The sequence below is a fragment of the Aquila chrysaetos genome, chromosome 14 (assembly GCF_900496995.4).
Source record: "Aquila chrysaetos chrysaetos chromosome 14, bAquChr1.4, whole genome shotgun sequence".
NCBI classification, from domain to species: domain Eukaryota; kingdom Metazoa; phylum Chordata; class Aves; order Accipitriformes; family Accipitridae; genus Aquila; species Aquila chrysaetos.
The window spans coordinates 34,176,626-34,201,123 of NC_044017.1; the positions used below are offsets into that span (position 1 = coordinate 34,176,626).

At 43.9% G+C, this 24,498-nt stretch overlaps 1 protein-coding gene across 1 annotated transcript in view; it reads left to right on the forward strand.

The window, feature by feature from the left end:
- The window catches only part of LHFPL6 (LHFPL tetraspan subfamily member 6), a 145,939-nt gene extending 126,052 nt beyond the window's left edge, over positions 1–19,887 (forward strand). Inside the window, exons 3-4 of the mRNA XM_030036293.2 lie at positions 5,017–5,115; positions 18,784–19,887. Of these exons, the coding sequence (XP_029892153.1) occupies positions 5,017–5,115; positions 18,784–18,902 (218 nt within the window). The 3' untranslated portion in view covers positions 18,903–19,887. The remainder of the gene's footprint in view (positions 1–5,016; positions 5,116–18,783) is intronic.
- The last annotated feature ends 4,611 nt before the right edge of the window (positions 19,888–24,498 follow it).

Genomic DNA, 24,498 nt, shown 5'->3' on the forward strand with positions numbered 1-24,498 from the left:
TCTTCTAATGACTGTAGTGGATAATGAAAGATGACAGGTGATGGTAATTACAGCACAGTGGGTTTGTGGGTTTTTTCACTTTCCTAAGAAATCTTATAGGCATCCTAAGCATTTTAAGCAGCTGTAAAGATGGGTCTGGTGTCCCGGGTAGCATAGCTGGCTACATACAAGAACTATAGGGCAGGCCAGGATGTGACTCTGGAGCTAAACTAGTAACTGCTCTCCACTGAAGCTGCAAAATTAGCTTAAGAATTTCTGTTGGGTTTGCAGGCCTTGGATTTAACTTAGATCTTTAAATGGAGGTTGCAGCTGTTCAGCAGGATCTACATGTTTCTGTGATTAAAAAAATTGGCTGTGAGCATGTATGGCTTAATAGCAGTAATAGTATGCAGCCTTTTTGCTTTTGCAGGGTCTGATCCGCACATTTAGTTGCTTACAAACAGGGGTGGATTGATTAGAAGGGAAAGAACGGGCTGAGGGGCTTTTGTCCAAGTCCTATTAACACCATGGGCTTTGATGCACACTCCACACTTTTAGTGCATAAAATAAGGGAGCTGAAACACCAGTTCTCAGCTTTCCTGCCCATGCAGACCAAGGCAGTATCAGCCCTGTTGAAGTCATGCACAGTCCTGCTGAAAGCAATGGGACATTACACACACTCTTATACATATATACATACCTGTCATGGTTTCAGCCCAGCCGGTAACAAAGCACCATGCAGCCACTCGCTCACTCCTCACCCCCCCTGGCCCTGGTGGGATGGGGAGGAGAAAATATAAAGAAAAACTAGTGGGTTGAGACAAGGACAGGGAGGGATTGCTCACCACTCATGGTCATGGGCAAAAGACAGGCTTAACTTGGGGAAGAAACAAAATCAATTTAATTTACTACAAATCAAATCAAAACAAGGATAATAAGAAGTAAAAGCAAACCTTAGAACACCTTTCCCCCAAGGAATGTAGCCCCATGCTCCTGGCAGCACCTTTGGTCTCTGGCAGGTTTTGTGTTAGCTAAATGAAGCATGTGAGCTCACCCGTGGCTTTATACCTTGTCCTTTGAACAAAAACGTGCTGCCACTCATGCTTCGGGGCCATGCAGTGGCACTGGCGTTAGGTGGCAGTTTCCCCTTTGATCTTATCGTCACAGTCAGTGCAGGCTGCAAGCAGAAAAGAAGCCACAGTGCTCGATGGCTGGTACTCCACAAATGAAACTCAGCACTGCTAAAGCCCAGCTGTCACTGGGGTAGGGAGGTTTTCTGACATAGCACACTAGTTTTCCCTTATTTGGTTTATTTATTTCTAGAAGGCACAGCTAATGGTGAGGCTAAGTGGTGGGTGCTCTGAGCTGGTTATTGGACAGTGTGGACTGGCTTTATGGGCAAGCATCCATGTATGAGTGAAGCAGTTGCTCCTTTGGAGCAATTTAACATTACAGTATATTGCATTGCTAATGAATTTTTGACTGAAGGCCAGAATTTATTCTCACTGAAACTGAGCTTTGGACTTACAGAGATGGACATACAGAAATGGGAAAGAGGGTGTGATAGGGTGATGAAGAGGTCTGCCTAAGGAAGGAAATAAGTTGCCAAGGCTTGTGGCCACTGTATTCCGGGTAGCATCGGAGGCAGAAAGAGTGAACAGGTACATGTGTTTGGAAGAGCATGAGCTGTGTTTGGAGGGTGGCAGTGGAAAGTACTGTGAGCAATAGTCGTGGGAAAAAACCCAAACAACAACCTGTAACTGCAACAAAACCTAAAGAGAGCTGAAAACAAAGTCCTCTGTGAATGGGATGGGCACTAGACACTCTTGCCACCTGAGGAGAGTAATTGGCAAGTGCTGAGTAAGAGCTTGTTCTGGGTTTGGAGGGGCAGCATTGTTATGCTAATAGTCCTTTCACTTGCCTGCAGTGCTGCTGTTGTGCTCTCCTGGAAGAACTGGGCAGGAGGCTTTCCCAGGACCTATTTGTGAGGAAGGGCTGGCTGCCGTTTCATCTGGTCCAATGCAGGCGGCTGCAAGCCTGCCTTCCCTCCTACCTGCTGGACGCTTCTCCCTGCCCCTCACAATGGAGCCTTTGAGCATTTGAGAGCTCCCCCAAAGAGTCTGTTCAAGGACACAAGTGGATTGAAACCAGCCTAGCCAGGGTGGTTCACTTTTGGCCAGAGCAGCTGCGGTCTGCCTCTGCCTGGGCTGGCACCAGGCAGGTCGTGGGCATCACAGGCAGTGTGGGAAGGGGTCAGAACCACAGCAGGACTGGCTGGGGCTGCCATGGTCCACCGGTCTGTGAGGCTATCTCTGGCATCTAGGTGCTCTTCCTCCCTTCCCCAGCCATTCTCATCATCCGTGGCGATGTTCCTCCTTGCCCCACTGGGTCCTGCCCATTCCTAGCACTTCAGCCATGCTGTCAGCACTTCACAATGCCGTTCTTGCTTTAACAATTTAAGTGAGAACCAGTCAGGTTTTTTCAGGGTCTTAAGCTGTCTTTAACAAATGTAGACCCAGTTTTGGCCTAAGTTCTCTTGTCTGAGAAACATTGTTTCTGAGAATTTAATTAGAAGTTACTATCATTTAAATGGATTTTACCAGCTGCCATTGGCTCTGCAGCCCTGAAGGAAAAAAACAGATGATACTGTGAAAGCCATTAGCGAGGACATTAGAAGCAACTACATCCAGGTGAGGCAAAGTTCTGACAATACCTAGCATTCATGTGTCCTTAATTGCTTTTCTCCCTTTACAGTTGTTGGATGAAAGCACCATCTGAGAGGGGGCTGCCTCAGGGATTTCTTTTCCATTATGTGATGTAGATATGGAGAGAGGAGCAGGCAATGACTGCTCAACAGGGAAAGGAAGAAGTAGACTTGAGCAGCAAGAAATCTGAACTTAGTGGAGGAAGATCTAAGGAGCTAATATTGGGCCTAAATAGGGGCAGATGTGCTTGGAGGAGCAGCAAAGGAGTTGCTGAGCTACTTTGCTAACAGTTGAGATGTTAAAAGCATTAAACGTCTTTTGGAAAAAGATGAGATACCACTTCTGGACTTCAGTGGTTTGTTCAGGTGTGTCTCCGAGCAAGTCAAGAAAATAATAAGGTGATTTCTGTATCTTGCAGGAGCATCAGAAATATGAGAAGCTGAGGCATCTTGAGGATGGAGACAGTAGAAATGCACAGCTAGCTCCAGGCCCTGAGTCAGAATCACTCTCAGGACTCCTGTTAGACTGGTGTGATGTCCACAGTGCCTCTGTCACCACACCCAGGGCTTTTCTGCACCCAAAGCACCCAAGTGCTTTGCCAGGGAGCACATTGTCCTTATTCTCATTGTCAAGAGAGGAAAAAGCAAGGTGGTGTGAGGTCAAGGGACTTGCCCATAGTCAGCCAGTGACAGCTGTAGGGCTTGAAACCTTGTCCCAGTCCTGTGCTCTGCCTAACAGCTAAAAGGCACTACTGCAAACCCACACTGCAAACTTTTTGAGGACTTGCTTGCCTTTACAGCCTTGCAAAGTGTGAGGCGTGCCCAGCCCATTATCTACACAGTGATTCATTTCCAGTCGTATAAATAAGATCTGACACAAAGGAGGTAACATTTAAATGCTGTAGCATACATTGAAATGTTCTCTCTAGGCTCTCTGTGTAAGAAGCTTTGCCAGCTACACCCGCTTTTTGGCAGCTGCTGCAGTGACAGCTGAGAATGCAATATGATCAAAATGCCACTTCTAGCATCCTAGCAAGATCTTGTGAAGGGAAAGACTTAGCCAAAACACATCTGTTTGGGGCAGCATGAGGGCTGGAGAAAGCAAAGTATGTTGTGAATGTTAAGCCAAGCATGATAATAGGTAAATGGCTCAAGACCTCAGTTGTTTTAGCTGAAATTATTTGAGAAAACTTTGTGGAGTCGGTACCTGTGTTATGAATTGATTCAGGTTGACATGAAACCATTCTTCCCTGCTGTTGTGGTTTAACCCCAGCCAGCAACTAAGTACCATGCAGCCGCTCACTCACTGCCCCCCACCCAGTGGGATGGGGGAGAGAATCGGGAAAAAAAAAGTAAAACTCATGGGTTGAGATAAGAACAGTTTAATAGAACAGAAAAGAAGAAACTCATAATGATAACAATAATAAAATGACAATAATAATAATAAAAGGATTGGAATATACAAGTGATGTAGGATGCAATTGCTCAGCACTCGCTGACCAATGCCCAGTTAGTTCCCGAGCGGCGATCTCCCCCCAGGTCAACTCCCCCCAGTTTATATACTAGGCATGAACTCAAATGGTATGGAATATCCCTTTGGCCACTTTGGGTCAGCTGTCCTGGCTGTGTCCCCTCCCGAGTTCTTGTGCCCCTCCAGCCTTCTTTCTGGCTGGGCATGAGAAGCTGAAAAATCCTTGACTTTACACTAAACATTACTTAGCAACAACTGAAAACATCAGTGTGTTATCAACATTCTTCTCATACCAAACTCAAAACATAGCACTGTACCAGCTACTAGAAAGACAATTAACTCTATCCTAGCCAAAATGAGGACACCTGCCTTTTGAAAAGGTGAAAAACAAAGGAAAATGACAACAGATTAGCACGACTGTCACTTTTCCTGCTAGAACCTTGATAGACCCTGGTTGATTGTTGTTTTAATTAATCAGAAGCAATCAGCTTGTAAATGCTGTGATTAACACAGCTTCTATTTAACCCCACGTTGAGTTTTCCATACAGTACATGTAGCAGTTCTGCAGAGTAGAAGGGGAGTCTAAAAGCTCTCAGGTAGAAGCTCCAGAAGCTGAGAATGGCTTCTGGTGCTGAACTGCCAATGCTGCCTCCAGCCCACAGACCAGCTGCAAAACAGTGTAGCAGAATGCAGCAGTAGAAGTCCAAATGATTTTCTACTGTTTTTAGGAGAAAAAGAGATTTTTTTTTTTTTTTCCTCTGAGATTCCCAAATGGCAGTTTGACACTTTGATTCACAAGTGGCAGCCTCTGTTTAAGCTAATGTCAATTGCTTGTATAAACTTGTTTCCTTTCTCTCCATAGGTTTGTTGATCGGCTCTGGTTGTGCCCTCTATCCTCTTGGCTGGGACAGTGAAGAAGTCAGACAAACCTGTGGTAACCTTTCCAACCAGTTTGAATTGGGTGAGTCATCATCAGAGCATCTCAGCCACATTAGACTCTTCTTTGTGTTGTCCATAAAAGCAAACGAGGACATGCACACAGGCTTGGAGAAGCAACCCAGTTGCGTGTGGTAGGGTATTCATATTGCATCATTCTGGTATGGTGCTAAGGCAGGGGATTTCAGATAGATTTGCTGGAAATATTTTCCAGAAGAACATTATAGAAGAAAATGAAGGAATGTATGCATGTACATATATATATTTATATTTAAGACATCAGATTTAATGGTCTTGCATTATGGTAGCTAACACTCCTGGAGATCTTGACAGGGTAGGCAGAGGCATCATGTCACAGTGCAGGTCAGGGTGATTGACAATGAGTGAAATTAGCTGTCTTTGAAGTCTGGTATGTTTATGGCCTTCTAACCCAAGCCTAAAGAGTATGGTTTTGGTTACTCACATCCTTGGTAAGCTGGTAAATAACATTTGATCCCTATGTCAGCCTTCTCCCAAACAAGCCACTGGTCTTATTGTTGATGACTGCACTGAGCGCTGAATGACAGCCAGGGATGTGGCCAAGCTGGGCTCACGTCCATGCGGTATGGGGCGAGCCGCTTCTAGAGAGGGCTCTAGAACACAAGGGCCCAGCAGCAACCTAAGGATTAAGCAATGTGAATGATCAAGATCTGATGTTTGAATGCACATCCAGGTCCTTGTTTAGCTAGAAGGATCAATGCAGCTGCTGATACCCTACTGTATAAGTGGTCTCTGATCCTGTGTCACTTGAGGACAAGGGGGATCTGCAGTCCTCCTGGAGGAGTGGGAGAGACTGAGCACCCTGACCTTCTGCAGGCTTGAGAGCTCCCACTCCCACGCACAGACACACACAGCTCCCCATTTCCAGCCTCTGCAAGTTAAACCTTATGGTTAGTGTTGGAAACCTTTTCCATAGCTGTGTGTGCAGGGCTTGTGGTAGGCTGGCAGTAATCCCAGTGCAAATGACAGTGGACAAAAATGGTCTCCAAGGGTTAAACACAAACCTGCTGCATTATCTTATAATTTTACACTGATATTTCTGTCAGGCTTCAGGAGTAAGGAGTTTTGTTTCCATCTCCAAGGTGTTTCTTGTGAAGATATGCAAATGAATTGAGGTTGAAAGATAAAAAAAATATTGCTTTGGGAGAGATGCTCCCGGTCACCCTCCCTCACACCATTCTTATGGTGTTGCAGAGTGCATTTGATGTGGCATGGGACCAGAAATTCTCATTACCAATATCAGCACCCATCTCTACCACCCCACTGATGTTGTTATCAGCAGCCACTAATCGTGTTGCCCAAGGGATGAGTAACATGCTTTAGAAGCTTTACCTTGTTATTCTGAACTCTAATATCCTTCTCTGCTATTGATATTAAATTTTTTTTTCAGTAAAATATAAACAGTTCCAGCAACTTTTTTATTCACCTAATAATTGAAAGATATGAACATGAAGGAGAGCTAGCAATGAGAACAGAAATGTACAGTTAACTAGCAGAAAAAAATGTTTCAACAAAAAATGTCCTTAAGATTCCCAGCTCCATGGAAAGGTGTCTCAAAGGATGTAGCAGAAAGACTAGGCAAAACACTGCAGTAACTGTTGCAGGGAACAGTCAGTTCATTGCTGCCCATGGTCAATCCCATGCAGAAGCCTGAAGTAGTTCCTAGCCAGCCCATTTAGCAGCACCACCACTTGCAAGGCCGGCTAGCCCCTCGCTGGTGCACGCTGATGCCTGCTCTTCCACGCCAAGCATGTGAGCAACTCTGCTCCTGTGATTCCTGCTTGTGTCTCCTGACAGCCTGCTTGTTCCCAGGCTTCAGTCGTTGCTTTCCCCAGAGTGCGGAAAAGTTACCTTTCCAGGTTTTTTCTCTGCAAACTCACAAGAAGGTGGGTGTTGTGCCAGTCTGAGCTCCTTGAAGACAGCACTTAGGCAGTTACAAACTGTGACCTTAAACACAGTCGTGCCCACAGTCTGAGCAGAGTCTCCGAGACCACCTTCCCATCTCAGTCTTGACTCATGAGTCAGATATTTGCATAAATTGAATCACTCTGCCATTAGAGTCAGTGAAGAAACCCATGTGAAAAATTTCAGCTGACAGCTTTCCTTCCAGGTACACATAAGGACCATGAGATGTATTACATTAACTGTGAAGGCATGTACTCTTACTTTATATTCTGCGTGCAGCGCATGTGTTATGCATGCCTAAACTTGACAGGAGTGCTGGTCTCGCCAATCTGCTGCAATCGTATGTTTAACGCATTAATTAACAGATTATAATGAGAGCTGAAATTTGCTGTAGTGATTTCCACCAGGCAGCTCTGCAACTAAACATTTCTTTTCCACATACACTGGCAGTGAATTTAAAGCTTAGCTAGGATTTTTTTACTTAATATCTGTGCCCAGTTGATTCTGTGTTGGCAAAGTACTCTGTAAAGAAGAGGTAGTGTCTGAGGGCCATTTAATAACCACACTGCCCATCGTCTTTCACAAATACCTCTTGGCTGGTGATAACCCAAACCCTCTAGGCTTTTCTGAATCATTAGAGACTGGCTTACTCATTATAGCCTACAGGCCAAAAATGATGTTTCAAAGACTTAATCTCAGTAAGTCTCAAGACAAATTTAGGTAAGTATTGCTTTCATTTGAATATTTAATTTGATTAAGCCACAATGATATGTTTTCTATTCCTGAGTCTGTGAAATGAGTTGTCTCAAGAACCACACATATACAGGCTGCATTCAAAATCTGCCCTCAAAAAAGCTGAGCTGCTGTGAGCCCTGCACTGGTTTGCTGAAGGGAGAAATGGTGGTGGTGGGAGGTCCTGCACCTCCTGCTGCTGTGGGTGCTAGCGAGGATGACACTGAAAGCCTAATTCAGCGGGTTACTCTCAAAGGAGAGGGTGTTCAGAGGGACACTGATCAGTAGACAGCATTGAGCCTCCTCCTCAAGGATGGCAGAGCAACTTCTGCAGCTTGGGCCACAGGGAACATGTGCGTGTGGTTAGGAAAGGAGGGTTAAAGCACACCAGCTTTGACCACAGAGCCAGCAAAGGTGGAGGTCCAGCACTGAGATTCATTCTGGACTTACAAAAGGCGAGGGGAAAAAATGTTTGAGATTGGAGGTAGAAAAGATAAGCCAGGAGCTGCAGTCTACATTATAGGAGGATGAGAAGGACAAGAGGCAGGTACAGAGGAGGGACTGCAAGAATTCGCTTGAGAAGCGGCTGAATTTTGCACTGTGAAATGTCATGTTAACCCGAAGTATTCCAGAATTAGCAATTAAATGAAGATTTTTGCTTTACCAAAACAAGACAAACCCCCACTCCCTGTAACATGCTCATAACTAGATAGAATAAATAAATAGCAATGCTAGGAACCCATAAAAAAGCTTAATCCTTAATGGGTGTGCTAGATAAGAAGTGCTTCTCCATGTCTTCGGGCACTCTGAAAAGGCATTGGAATAATAGGCACTCCAAATGGTGCTGAGATAGCCCATATTGTGAAGAGGGGACCCACTCCCTCCACCCCCACCAAACACAAACATTTCTGTGTACATTCCAAAGCAACATTTTAAAAGGCTGCAGGAAAAATAACCGTGCCTTTAATTTACATAAGTGGAATTGAGTACTCTTTTCTAGAAAACCTGAGCTGACATTGTGAAATGCCCAGCAGTTTGCTGCTCTCTTTAAAATTGGATATTTATTTGTTTTTTTTATTAAGCAAATGATATCCAAAGGGTTTACTTAAACATTTATGTATTTAATTGGGCTAATTTTTTTCAAGCAAATGAATCCCTACAAAGAGGAGTCATTCTTCAACTGAAGATACCCTGCCAAGGACAACCCCATTTGTTGATTAAATTACATTGAATAGATGTAGCTGTTTTGCTAATGGGGATGGGGAGTAACCTCCATAAATACACAGAGACACTGGTGCACCTGTAGAGGGGTCTGCTCTCTGCTCTGTTCTAGCAATCTGTTTTTGCCATCATGAAAAAAAAGCACAGTGATAGATTAGGGCTTTGACAAATGACCTCTGGCAAATCTTGTTGGGGGGTTAAGGCCATGATAGGTCTCTGTCATGTTCCTCTGCTTGCGTTTCCCAGCTCCCTGATAGTTAGGGCCTGAATGGAGCTCTGTATTGCAGCATGCCTTCTCAGATCACAGATGGAGCAGAGTTCCCACTGAAACACCAGACTATGAACTGGAGCAGTCTTCTGCCACTGTTCTTAGGGTGGTAACCCCTAGCAGTAGGGCAATATAAATAAATGGGGGCAAGAGCAAAAAAGGTATTTATTTTTTAAACCAACACAGTTGTTTGCTCAGTGACCAAGTCAAAGTCCTTAGTCTAATTTGGTCACAGGCTAATGCCCAAGGCAGAGACCGAAGTTACAAACTAGGAGTGCTTAAAGTGACTGCCTTTTGCTTTTACCAAATGTCTGAGAGTGGATCAAAATCATTTTAATCTCTTGTCACCATGGAAGCTGTTATTGTTATGCTGCATTTTCTACACCCTGGAGTTGCCTGTGGGCCCATTCAGGACAGCACTGGTGTGGCACAGCAGTACAGAACTGCTGACTGAAGGGTGTGAAAGCGAGTCAGATGTACACAATCCAATGGTCTGCAAGAGGAATTAGCAGGCAATTTCCTAAAAGCAAGCATCTTTATAGCATATCATATAGCACACATTCAGTTTTTCTGGGCTAGAGGCACTAATACCATTTTGTTTTCCTTACTAAATGTACCACACAAGAATAACAGCTGAAAAATGAGGGGCTTAGCAGGAAATTCATTAAAGTGAGGGACTCTGCATTAAGGTAAGAGTATGTATTAAAGTGAAGACTACACCAGACATTTGCAAAAACTTCCATATTTTGCAAAACTTAAATTGTGTGGAGAAGTCTTCTGAACTTGCATGCCTTTTTTAAAGGGCAATGTAAGTGTATACATGTGAATACATTAGTATTGGTTTTGAATGTCTAAAATCAATATGAGACTTCATTTTAGGCCATTGATTTCCCTAGATGTGCATGTGGAGAATGCTCAGTTGTTGCGTGCTTATTTCTGTTGTGATGGGTGCAGAGGCCTGCCCACAGAAGGTCCCAGAGAGGACAGGGCATGCTCAGTTTAACTCACAAAATCAAGCCTCAGTTGGCATCTGGTGAAACAGCACTACAAGACCAATACCTAAGAGCCCAAACAGCAAAATGGTTATCTAGAGTAAGATTAAATTATCTAAACACAGATGACTCATGCCATTGTAGGTGCCCTAGGAAATTTCACCTGGTCTCCAGCTGCCACTTCCCTACCACCAGATGTATGAAATGATATCATGTACTTACCTTATTAACCTGAAAGAATGAAGACACTAAATTCAAGATAAACTCAAATTTTTAAGTTTAACTACTTGGAAAAAATTTTTGTCTTCCTTTGAGGAAATATGGTGTGTTTGGGCAGTCAGGACTCAGCCTAGATGATGAATGCCTCAGAATTTTTTATGTCCTACCCCGTTTTGTGAGAGATTACTTTTTATGTTGTACATTTCCTACCTGGGACCTACGTTTTTTTATTCTGCTGGTGATCATTTGTGCTAAAATGCATCCTACAAACATGGCTTGGTGTTTGCTGTATGTAACTACCTTCAGAGCTCATCTTTGAGTTTCATGATGCTTTTCTTTGCCTTTCAAGGCAGTGAAAATCATAGGTCTGGCAGCAAGGGCTCACATGGTTGAGGTGTGGCTGTCAGCACACCATGGCCTGCCTACCCACCTGGCAGCTGCTGCCACAGTCTGCCCGAAATGCATTCTATGCTTGATTGAGTTCATGCCATCCTTATGAGGTTGGGAACTGTCTACTGCTCTGTTTCTTCTGCAAGTCCTTCTAGAACCTCTCCAGTTGTTTCATGTACTCTGGCTGTCATGCTCCATCGCTACCTGTCACACACAGAGATATCCTAGATCTAGGGGCTCAGCTGCAGCAGCAACCAAAGCAGATGGCTCTAAATGGACACCTTTGCTTGCCCTCTGTGGCAGTCCATCCATCTGAACTGCTGTGAAGGGGCTCTCTTGGCCAAAGTGGCTGGCTGGAGAGCAACTTAAAAGGCTGGCTCCCATCCTGAACTAAACAAGCAGTTGAACTGCCCTCAAAAGAAAATTCAGAAACTTCTCTGTTGAGGGATATTTGTTTCCAAAGATCATTATTATTAAGGTTCCCCTTTGCCACTTTTAGAGGGCTTGAAATATCTTAAAGAGAACTCTTGACTTGATAATTACTTTTGCTGTAGAAATATTAGAGTGAATTATCTTTAAAGCACTTTAAAAGCAAACAGTGCAGTTACTAAAACAACATAAAAAGCCCACAGAAAGCAGTGAATAAAAAAAAAAAAAAACCACACTAACTTTGTCTACTAGTTAATTTGCCTTAGGTGGCATCATTTCAGCATCTGGCTGAGTGCTGACATACAGTGCCAAAACAATCAAGGAAAGGATTTAGAGGGTAGGACAATTTATTAGAATCCTATTAAAGGCAAAGGCTTCAAAGCTGTGTTTTTCTATGAGCAATCTATCTGAAAAAGCCAGTTTTCTTGTTCGCAGATCCTCTGCAAAGACCTCAGAGATTTTACCAGTTTGTTTTTTTGACTGGGGCTGAGCACAATCTTTACAAGCATACCTGAGCTGCAACTGCTGAGTTCTTAGATAAATGAATGAATCAGTCTGCATGCTAGTAAAGAAAGTGTTTCATCAAGAAACACTTCCTCTTTAGTGCTACCTGGATAACTTCCATTCTTAAATCTTTATAAGCCTTTGGTGACTATATCAAGGTCCACATATATTCTATCTAACATAAGGCACTTACCTTTGTTGACAGAGTTAGAACGTGGTGTTGTGGTTTAACCCCAGCCAGCAACTAAGCACCACACAGCTGCTTGCTCGCTCACTCCCCTCCCTGAGTGCAATGGGGGAGAGAATCAGAAAAAAAAAAAAAGTAAAACTCATGCGTTAAGATAAAGACAGTTGAATAGGACAGAAAAGGAAGGGAAAATAATAATAATAAGTCAATATACAAAACGAGTGATGCCCAATACAATTGCTCACTGACCAATGGCCAGCCAATCCTCAAGCCACAGCATCCCCCAGCTAACTCCTCCCAGTTTATATACTGGGCATGACATCATATGGTATGGAATACCCCTTTGGCTCATTTGGGCCAGCTGTCCTGGCTGTGTCGCCTCCGAACTTCTTGTGCACTCCCAGCCTCTGCTGGCAGGGCAGCATGAGAAGCTGAAAAGTCCTTGACTTGGTATAAACACTGCTTAGCAGCAACTAAAACATCAATGTGTTATCAACATTCTTCTCATCCTAAATCCAAAACACAGCACTATACCAGCTACTAGGAAGAAAACTGACTATTCCAGCCAAAACCAGGACACATGGTCATCCAAGGACCCTCTGCAGTCAACAGAGATAAGCAGGAGCATCTAGAAGGGGACTCAGACCACCTGGGAGCAAGTACCTGGTGCTCTTTATTAATTGAAAAGGGCAGCTAAGCTGGTTGTTTGGAATCCCTTCATAGTTAAAGGGAGAAAAATAGGTGCTACTAGAGCAGGGTTCATCTGCTGTACTTTAAATGTGTACCTTAAGATTAAATGCAGCACACTTCTTAGGTGACTTTTTCTCCTTGTTATCTCCAGAGGGAGTCTGGGGGACTAACCCAGTGTGAATCTCTGCACTGTGGCTGTCCAAAGAGAGGTGAAATTAATTTCATTTCCTGTAATATGTGAGCTTTCTGCTGGCTTCTTCCAGGAGGCTCGAGAGCTCCTCATTAGCAGGACATAAGCTATTTGCTCTTGGGAATTTGAGCATTGTAATTGACACAAAGTATTGGTTTCTCTTTCATTGCTCCATGATAAATGCACATCTACAGCAAACTTGAGGTTTGATTAAACAAAATTATGTGATCCTCCAAAGAAAGGAGGATTTGCTCATATGAGTGAGTGTCTGCATACAGCAGAACTGAAGAATTTCAAGTTGGTACTTCTTTTTACACTTTTTTATACTTCTGAACTTTAAGCGATTTTATGCATTTAATTACAAACCAAAATATCCATACTATTTCTTTGACCAATTATAAGTAACCAAAATAGCTTGATCTGTGCATGCATAAGAAATCATATATTTATAAAAAAGATAAATCCATTGAGAAAGTCATATCCATGCAACAGACAAAGAAACCAGCTTCACTAAATTCATTATTTTGTAGCAAGCTATTTGTTTGGCTGCAGTTTTACCTTATATAGCATCTGTCTTTGTTTCACATACCTACTTTAATCCTTTCTGGATGCATTCCAAGTTTTAACTTCTTTTCCTGCTTTTGTAGCTGATTTCACATGACGGTTTTTCATTGTAACTGTGTCAAGAAAAAAATCTTCAGCTGTTTAATTTATCTTGGCTTTGTTTCAAAATAATCGTGCCTTCTTATTAATTAGCTGATTATCTTTTACATTAATTTGTGGCTTTCATATCTCCAAATCCCTGTATATTCCTTAAGATCACACTCCTTGCTTTTTTCTCTGATTACTTTTCCAACACCCTGATTGATTTCACGAATTCACATTCCCTGTAGTACTGGACTCACATGTGAAGCTGTTAATTAGAGTTCCTGCACATCTCTTTTCAAGTAGGAATTGTAGTTTTTATTTTTGAAGGTATATTATTTGTATTCTTCAGCCTGGCTAATTCTGAAACCTTTTTTCCTTCATCTTGGAAAATAGGCTGTGCTTAAGGTTAAATGATTAGTATTTGCCAAATACTCCAGGCTGCAAGCCCAGGGTAGTCTTAACATTAACGGCAGAGAAGGTACAAATATGTAAGTTGCTAAGTCTTGCAATCAACAGGTTTGCATCCAAGACACTTTCATGTTCTGGGTATTTTTTCATAAGTGTCAATTATCGGTTATTTTAGATGAAAATCATATGTTATTTCCAGGACCTTGATAACTATACATGATAACTATTTATAAGACATCATGAGTAGAAATTCTGGTAAAATTCTGTTTTGGCAACTGGATCCTGGCACAGCTCCACGGTAGATCAAGTATCTGCAGATTTTCTGTTGCCAAATTTCGCTCACTCCCAAATTTGTCTTAATCTTTGTTTGCTTTGTATATTGAAGAGGAGGGGGGAGCTAGGGGACACGTATCATGGCCTCGAAGATCATGTTAGAAATCAGGAAAAGGCATGGAAGTGTTTTTTAATAAGCCCATCCATCACTGCAAAACTACCCTTCCACATTCTTTGATTTCTTTTGATTTAGCAAATATTGTCTTATGTTCTATGGGACTTTTTTCTGCTGAATCTTCTTTTGATAGTGTCCTCACTCACCTTGCTTTTGTCCTTTATCCTCAGGAACTGCAATTCCTTTCAATCATTTTACAAAAGAGAGGAGTGTAATGTTTCCACTCTTTCCTTCTTTTATTTGCTTGGAAAATGGCCATCCATCCCTATAGCTGCAAGGTCTTATTCTATGATTTCAGGGTTCATCCTGACACTCTCTTGTTGCCAATCACAGTAAAACAAATGTGAAAACGAAGTTCTTAATGGCTGGCTACAAATTTATGTGAGCCGACTTGGGACAGCCCTGCTTCACTGAGCAACCAAGAGCTCCAATTATTTATGCTCTCCTTTACCAAAAGAACCCAAACCAACCAAACCAAGGATCCAGAACTAACCAAACGCTGAAGCTACAGCTTCTCCCTCCATACTGACCTGTCAGGTAAAGACTTATTTGTTAAATTCAACACCATTTCTGTGCAGAGAAGGAAACTACTGTGATGCATGTCATCTCTATCAGCTAGAAGGGTACTTCAGCTGGTGGGGGGATTTACTTTGGCATGAAACCAGATCCAGCCCATCTTATGAACAAGAACGTGTACACATTCTTACATGCATCTCCATGCCCTCAATAGACTGGCACACTTCTACCTGTATATATGTATTTCTATGCATCCTTAAGGAAAACAACAGCTTCTATGTCTTCGTGTGTGTGAAAATTGACATGGTTTCAATAGTTGTTTTAATTCTATCAAGTAATTAGGTGGTCTTGCTCTTCATTTTAGAGTTTTGACATTAAAAAAATGGGAAACTGCAATGCAGCATTTCTAATCTTTAATATGATGGGCTCCATGAAGCCAAACTGCTCTACTTGATGGTTGAATTTAAGCCCCAGTTCTGCAAAGATCTTAACTGTTAGCTTATCTCTGAATACATGACTAGTCCCACTGATGTCAGTGCAATAAAATTTGAACATGACAAAGTGTCTTTCTATGGTATGTATTATTATAATATAAAAATACAAAGCTAGAAAGCAAAGTCTATCTTCTCTAACATATAACATTTCTATGGGTGTATTTTGTTTCATTTGATGTTACATTTAATTACTCATCAACCCTGCTTTTTACGAAGTTTCCTGTTCTTTTTAAAATGAATGTTTAATATCAAAGCAAAGCAGAATTCATTTTACAATTTAAAGTGCAACTAAATTAGCCAATTATTGACAACCAATAATCTTTCTTTAGGGTGCAGTGGATTAAAATAGGTCATACTTGTAGTAAAATGAGAACACCAGAGCAGAAACATAAACTCCAAAATATTTTCTCTCATTGTGCAATTATAAAAGGGGTAGCATTGTTTCATTGTGACACGTGGCTATGCAGTGTAGGCAATCATTCATTGCAACAGGTACCTTTGAGATGGATTATCTCTGGCCTTATAGCTATACTTAGCTATGGACCTAGGACTTACCTATACTTACAATGAAAAGTATAGCCAAGTCCTATACCCTCAGACACCTTCCCTGCTGCAGGCTCTTCTTCAGCACAGTAGCTTGAAATGCTGTTCTGCTCAGCATCATCCAAGTACAGATCAAGCTATTTTATCTGAGGCCTCCCACTGCTCCTGGCACAGGCTGGAAATAATGGCCAGGTTTATTGCTGTGTTATTATTGCTCTAAGGTCAGGCTCCCGGCTCTTTCATCCGTTCTCCTGCACTCTCCCTTTCTTTCATTTTTTCATCTTGACCCAACACAGACTTGTGAACTACATTGCATTTGTTAGATCAAGAGGCTGCCTGTCATGCCTCAGAGCGTTAAGTAGGGCAGTGGTCCTTAGGGTAGATGGAGCATGGTATGGAGAAATAAACATTATTCTCTTTAGCCAAGGCTGAATGTGCATGTTGTATCTGTTGAGCACATCTCTGACACTGATTTAACAGCTCTTTCTTCTTAATATGTATTACGTACACACTCCCCCTCTCCCACTGTTAAGGCACAAAAGTTGAAATCACACCATGCAAAAGTTCAAATTTACTTCATTCTGTCCCACTTAGGTCACACCTTTGGGCAGTGCTGCCAGGTGATTCTTTAAACTCTTTTTAAAGTAGCATTTTAACATTTATTTTCTCTACCTGGAAGCATCATGATGAGAAAGTTTTACTTTTTCAAGCTGCAAGTACAATTCCCTAGTATTTTTAGGAATACTTAGCAATTTAAAAAGACCTATGAGATGGAGTCTGTCTTATCACAAGAAATGCTTTAGCACGCCCCACGTATAAACGTGATCATTTTCAAAGCAATCCAATGGATTTAGACATATGGTTTATGCTTAGGTCTGGCTTTGAAATTCCCAGTGGAAGCTGTAGGCAGTGGCAAAGCAATAGATGGTCCAGAGACAGGTCTCTCCAGGGACTGCTGTGCAATTGGGCAAGGATCAGCATCAGTGACATTGCCAGGCACTTGGAGGCTCTCCATGGTTTCTGATGGTCTTCTCTTTAGGAAGTCAGACTCTCTGTGTGGTCTTCTGGAAGGAAGCCAAGAATGGTGTTAATCTACAGAGCATAACCAGATTACAAAACCAAGTGAATCTCTCCATCTGCTCCAGCTCATTAAGGAGAGAGGCTGATGAGCTCAAGCCAAGGCCACAGATCCTCAATTCCTCTGGTCACATCAGGATCTTTGTTTCATTGGACACTTTTTTAAATAAAAAGTTTTGAGGGTTATGAATTCAAAATGAAACAAGTACTATGCTTCCCGCTGTGGTGTCAACCTGAGATCTTCAGAGTGGCCAAGACCATAAGTGTTGCCTCCTACTAACATCTCCTTACAAAGCTGGCCTGACAATATCCTGCAGACAGTCAATGGACATGCTGTCTGCCTTGAGGCATGCTAATGTTTTGGACACGTTGAGATGTACAGACAGATGTCTTGTGTGTCTCGTGCCTAAGGCAGGATTAGCCGAGTTGATAATTGCCTGAACCCCGAGCCTTGCCCTGTAGGATGCCATTGGAACAGAGTATGGACATGCCACCTGTTTCAGCTCTGTCTTCCTAGATGGAAACTCTGTTACCTTCTGTTCTCTGGAGGGAAGAATGGTTTCTGCTGCTTTTACCAGAGGGTGGGAAGGAAGTGTTGTATTGCTGTTTGTGCCTTACTGAGAGCACTCACTGCTCAAAGCAGGGCGATATCACCCAAGTTGGCAACACAGGGAGAACCTCAGTTGTAATGAGTCCCAAGCACTCAAGATCAAAATGACCAAGATGTTGTCCTGAGGAGTAATAGCAGCCGTCTCCTCGCTTTTTGGAGATCTCTGAGGAGGCTTCCTCCCTGTTGCAGCTGCTGTTTTCCTGATTTCCTCCTCTACTACAGGCACAGTGGTGCCTGGAAGGGGAGGAATCACTTTATGGTCCACCGCGAGATTCCCCAGCACCATTCGCTGGTGATGAGTTCGGCTGTATAAAGATACTGAGGCCATTAAATATATTCAAGGCCATATTGTGACACTGCTAAACACATTAAACAAAAGATCAGTGAAGTTTTCAGCAATGAGTTGTGGCCTTGGGTAAGGATAGGGAAATTTCTCTATTTTTGTACTTCTGGACTCCATTCCCACAGCAGCCCCCATGCAGGTAGTCCGCTGACACCACACTGCTTCGCAGATGGTCAGGATTGGTGCCTGTGTGAGGGGGACATGAACAGGTTCCCCACAGCCATGTCCTGTCCTGGGTTATTGTGACTCAGCAGCTTGCAGCCGGGTCCAGTTTCGAGCCCTGTCACTGCGATGGCGGAGCTGGACCCACTCAGCTCTTTCTGAGGGGGGCAGGCCCTGGCCCAAGTTACCTGCAAACCCTCAAAATCTCAGTCAAAAATAACCAAAATATCCTCAAATGCTGCATGGAGGAGGAGAAGAAAGAGAAGAGTGGGAAAAGTCCTCTTCCGACTGCAGCTGCTGCGGAGAGCGGTGCCGCAGGCACTCCCTGGGCCTGGCGGGTAGGGGGATGGCTGCCTTGTGGCTGGCGCGTTCGTGGTGCCGGCATCCTCAGCTTCGGCTTGCACGTGGTGTTTCCCCCGTGTGTCAAACAGCAGCTGGCCAAGCTAGCAAGCTCAGAGGCCTGTCTGCTAAACCCGTACAGAAAATGAAGGGGAGCCATTTAAACAGCTTGGCTTCTCTAACTGCTTGAGTTACGCCCTGCGTTCCCCATCTGAGGTGGACATACAAGTGGGCAGAAACCTAGAAAAGCACTTTTTCCTGGGTGGGCAGAAAGGAGGGTTGCGGCAGCGCTTCCTCCCCCGGCTAACGCTGTGCCGTGTCGCTTTGTTTCCCTTGCAGGGACCTGCCACATCGGCTGGGCCTACTACTGCACGGGCGGGGGTGCGGCTGCGGCCATGCTGGTGTGCACCTGGCTGGCCTGCTTCTCGGGCAAGAAGCAGAAGCAGTACCCCTACTGAGCCAGCCCTGGGGCGCGGGCGCTGCCAGACGCCCGAGGGGCTTGCCGATGTCTTCTGGAAAACGACGACGAACAAGACATTTTTAAGTGCTTTCTCTCTGGAGTGGGCGTGGGGCGGGACGGCAGGTGGCCCCGGGGAGGGCAGGGAGGTGAACAGCAGCGCAAAGCCACCCGGCCGGGCTGGAGAGGGACGGGCTTTCTCACCCGAGCCCGCTTGTGGTCGGCTCTGCAAAAATATAAGCAAGGAAAACTCCGCTTTGGCAAATGGTGAAATTCTGCGTGCAGCAATTAATTGAGAGGTTGGTGGGGGGACAGCAGTGCCGGGGACTGGGGTAGTGCCCGGCAGCCCCTTGGCATGGCACTCCCAAAAGCACACACGCACGCACAGATGTTGACCATGGCACAAGATGAGTAGAGAGGAAACTTTTTTTGGTGCGATTCTTCTTTCTTTTCCTTTTTTTTCTTCCTTTTTTTTTACTTCTCTCTGGTAGTTTAAAATTCAGTGTTGCAACACTTTTTAATCTATACATTAAACTTAATAAAAGGACCAATAAGCCACTTTATCAGTATTTTGTATATTCTCTACACATTTTTCTTCCCCAAACATTTAGCCACTGCTTATTCAGCCCTATATAACTTTTATTAAGCCTCTGTGTTTTCAGCATTATTACAAAAATGCAACATAATTACTTGGCATATGTAGCCTTTCCCTATAGTACTTTTATGAAGTGCAGTAAATGGACGTTTTTCTGTCCATTGGAAATTCCACTCACGGTACTGTAGAGTTCTGTTGGTTATGTACAACTAACAGGAAACTTCTTCCAGACATAGATTTCTGTTGCTGTTACGTTTAGCTCATTGATGTCGTATTGTGCTGTACCATGTTTATGATTTCAATATTCATTTTTGTAAAAAAAAAATATATTATATGTGCTATTTTATGTTTGTATTTGCAAAATCTCTGTAAATAAATTTTTCCTTGATCAGTACTTGCAATGCATGGTCATGTCAATAGATGAAAAAGTTCCTTTCCAGATCCCCCTTGGAAAAAAACTCAGAAATAATCATGACTTTTATAACCATGCTGTATCCTTTTTCCCTGTAAAACACATACATTTAGGGTTCGGTTACATTGCCTGAGGATAGATATCTATTGCCACTGGAGGCATTCTGGCATATCCCACATTTTTCCCTAATGCTGTCAGGTGTCCTGCAGGACTTCTGTGAGACCTTCCCCATTTTGTCCTGGCTGCTGCTGTGGACTCAGCATTTCACACAGCATTGCATATCCCTGTTTAGGTGGTTGAAACAAGCCCTTACTTTCTTAATCGCATCACTACTGATCAAATATCTACCAGGCGGTATTCCCTGCACAAGATGCTGGCACTGTACACACAAAACTCAAAACCAATCTTTTATTTTCTTTAAGAAAAACAATGTGAACTTAGAGCATGGGAACTTGTAGGGCAGTTTCAATCATGATATTAAATGATGTTATTCCCTTTCAAATTTGTTTTTCTGCTTGTTTTCCCAATACAATATTTCTGTTGTGTATTTCTAAGTTACAGTTACCTTCTATGTTCTAGTTGCAGTTCTGCTGGTTAATAACACTTGTAGTTGTTACAACTCTGAAAATGTGCAGTTGCTTTGTACATTATGCTGGGCAGCTTTTTGGAGGTATGTGGAAATAGCAATGTCAGCTTACAGTGATCAATCCTGGTATCGCTGAACTGAATTTTATCGAGTTTCATTATAGGCTAAGTGCTATTTATTCGCTTTGTGGTGCTGTGCAGTGAAAACAAAATTGTACTTTACCCCTCCGAGATTAGCCCATAATACCCTATCGCATCTGACTGCACTTCTGCTGAGAAGCACACCAACCGTGCTGTGGGGGCTTGCCTCCCTGCACGCTTTTCCACTGGCACCAGCAGCAGTGGGACATGGAGCTCTTCCCTGCTGCTTCAGGGTTTCAGGGCTTGTCCCTTCTCGTGAGCACTCAGGACCATACCCAAACCTGCTGTGGAAGGTCAGTGGCGTTCCATATACCCTCACAGTAAGTCCGAATATGCCTGTTAGGGTTGTGGATTGCTGCTTTATTGAAACCAAAGGAGATATAAACACAACTTTGGCTGTGGTTCCCCTGGCTCTGGTAAGATTTTTGGCAGGATCTCAACAGAAAAATGGTGCCTTTGTACAGTATGCTACTGCGGAAACATGCCTTTCCTTCCACTGAAACTGCAGTTTGCTATACAAAGTTTCAGTGACTTGGCTATAAAAATATAAGTGTTATTCTAAATTTGGCCCTCTCTAGATTATGTCCTGGACCATGCATCATGGAGAACATTTTGACTTTTTTTAGATCTTCCTGTGCTCAGGTTTGGGCTTGATTTATCATGACAAACTGGAACTATGCAGTTACTTCATGAAGAAAATTAGGGTTTTGTTACAATGCAATACAATTATAGCATGACTGACTTTCTCTGAATTTGTATACAATCTCCTTTTTTCAATTTAGGATTGAATAAAATGCCAATTTTTAATAATCAAGCCAATGATATATGCCGCATCTGCTTTATAGCTGTTTATCATATAGCCGTCAGCTGCTCTGATACGAATAAACCAATCACAGCTTAACTAGGTTTGTCCATATTTGTGCATTTTGATTCTGATATCCATTTCGCACTAGAATACAAATACCATTTATTATCATGGTTACCAAGCCTCACAGCTACAAACTCTAATAACTTCAAACTAGGCAAAAGATTGCTTTCAATTTCACAGTATGAAATGTCAATGAAATATTTACAATATTCACTATGTTTAATTTTCTATTTATTTATTCTTCAAGATGAGGAACTTGGCCTTGCATTTGTCAAAACAAAAGCCGTAAGCTTGCACAGGCTCTCAGGTCACTGAATTCTGTCCTTGCTGTTGCTGGCAATCATATCACATAATCCTGTTCATAAATTTATCAAGCTGTATTTTAAAACTATTTAAGCAGCTTTCCCCTGACAACTACATTGGGAAATTTATTCCAAAATCTCACTCTTTGGGTGATTAGACACTTCTTAAGTTCCAGACTACCCTGTGTTCTGGAGCTCACTGTCAACACAGATGTCAGAGGTCACAGTCCACTTCTGACAAATAACTTTGGGAGCAGTAAGTTTCACCCATCACTCCTAACTATACAGGAGCTATATAGAAACAAAACATATGGTCACAGACTACTGTTCATTATCAGAAGCTATCTTAGGACCACAGGATAATTCAGATGGGAAGGGACCTCGGGAGGTCCGTAGTCCAGCCTCGTGCCCAAGGCAGGGTCAGTCACAAGGCCACAACAGGTTGCTCAGGGGTTTAGCTCATCTGGTCTTGAAAACCTCGAAGGATGGAGATGCCCATCTCTGGGCAGCCTGTGCCACTGCCTCACTGTCCTCATGGGGAAACAGTTTTCCTTACAACTGATCTCGTTTCAACTGATGACCACTGTCTTATCCTCCCACCAAGAATCACTGAGAAGAGCTCATCTCTGTCTTCTGTCACCTCCGCATAGGAACTGGGTGGCTGCTGCTGGGTTATTGTTCCCCCACCCCAAGCCATCTTTTCACCAGGCTGAATAAACCCCTGTTTTGGGTTTGTGTGGTGGGGTTTTTTCGGTAGCAGGGGAGGGGCCGCAGGGGTGGCTCCTGTGAGAAGCTGCTAGAAGCTTCCCTGGCTCCAAGTCAGACCCGCAGCTGGCCCAGGCCGAGCCCATCAGTGACAGTGGTAACACCTGTGGGAGAACAGATTTAAGAGGGGAAACCTGCAGTGAGTAGGGGATTGGAATGTGAGAGGAACCCCTCTGCAGACAGTAAGGCCACTGAGGAAGGAGGGGAGGAGGTGTGCTGGAGGAGGGGATGTCCCTGCAGCCTGTGGTGAGATGGCAGGCTGTCCCCCCCAGCCCATGGAGGGGAGCAGAGGACCCCAAGATGGCTGTGACTGTGTGGGAAAGCCCGTGCTGGGGCAGTCTGTGACTGAAGATTGGCCCGTGGGAAGGACCCACGCCAGGGAAGTTTGTGAGGAACTGCAGCCTGTGGGAAGGACCCACGCCAGAGAAGTTTGTGAGGAACTGCAGTCCGCGGGAAGGACCCACGCCAGGGAAGTTTGCAAGGAACTGCAGCCTGCGGGAGGGACCCCACGGCGGAGCAGGGGCCGAGTGAGGAGGAGTCCTCCTCCCCCTGAGGAGGAAGGAGCGGCAGAGACCAGGTATGATGGACGAACCCCAACTCCCATCCCTGTTCCCCTGCGCCGATCCCTCCCAGTCCTTGTCTCGACCCACGAGCCTGCCTTTATATTTTCTCCTCTGCATCCCACCAGGGCTGGGGAGGACGAGTGAGGGAGTGGCTGCGTGGTGCTTTGCTGCCGGCTGGGCTAAAACCATAGCAGCCCTGACCCCTGTCTTCCCTGCACAGGATGAGCACTCCAGCCCCCAGGTCCTTTCCACAGAGCTGCTCCCTGGCCAGGCAGCCCCTGGCCTGTGTCACTGCAGGGGCTTCTTCCTTCACAGGTGCAGGACTTGGCATTTGTCTTTATTGAATTTCATAAGGTTCCTGTTGTCCTGTTCCTCCAGCCTGTCTCAGTCCCTCTGAATGGCAGCCCTACTCTTCAGTATATTGACTGGTCCCCCCAACTTGGTGTCATCTGCAAACTTGAGAGCACACTCCTCCAGCTTTTCCAGGTCATGGAACAGGACAGGTTCCAGGATACACCTGTGATACCCCCCACACTACAGGCATCCAGGTAGGGTCTGGCCAGGAGCCATGACCTCTGATCCTTGTCATCCAACCAGGCTTTTACCCATCTGGTTGCCTATCCATCCAGACTGTAAAGTCCCAACCTGGGTACAAAAAACTGTGGGAGCCCGTGTCAAAAGCCTTGCTAAAATCCATGCAAATGACAACCGCTGCTCTTCTCTCAATCACAAATGCAGTCACTTTACTGTGGAAGGCCACTGGGTAGGCCAGGCACGGTTTGATTTTGATAAATGCATGCTGACTGCTCCCAGTCAGTGAAATGAGGTCATAAGGGGCTACCAGTGGAAATAAGGCATTGGGATCCTGTTGCCTTTGTGTGCTTGACTTTTAGTTTGCATTGCTAAAGACAGAAAAAAGTCATCAATAAATCTAGAAATATGAAGGGTAGGAAGAATATTGACCTCTGGAAGTTGGAAATTTACTTCATATATAAGTTTGAGTGAGGCAGTTGGAGGTGGAAGAACTTGATGCAATACTTTATTTATTGTAAGTTTGGTCTTCAGGAATGACTTCAGGAGAACACATTTTGAGCAGGAAATTCTCCTACCCAAACCTCAGGGAGCTGGGGACTTTCTTTTCCTATGCAGCATAGCGTGCAGTGCCAAGACTCTTGTCCTGAGCACTAACACAGTATTTACTGAAAGGGAAAATGCAAATTCTGTCATTCAAGCAGGGAGAAGCTTTTCTGCATATATATGAGGCATGTGAAGGCCCTGTCTGGAGTTTGAGAGGACATTATTCTTTCTGTAACAAAAAAAAAAAAAAAGCCATTACTTTTCAAGACTTACATGTTAACAAATGCCT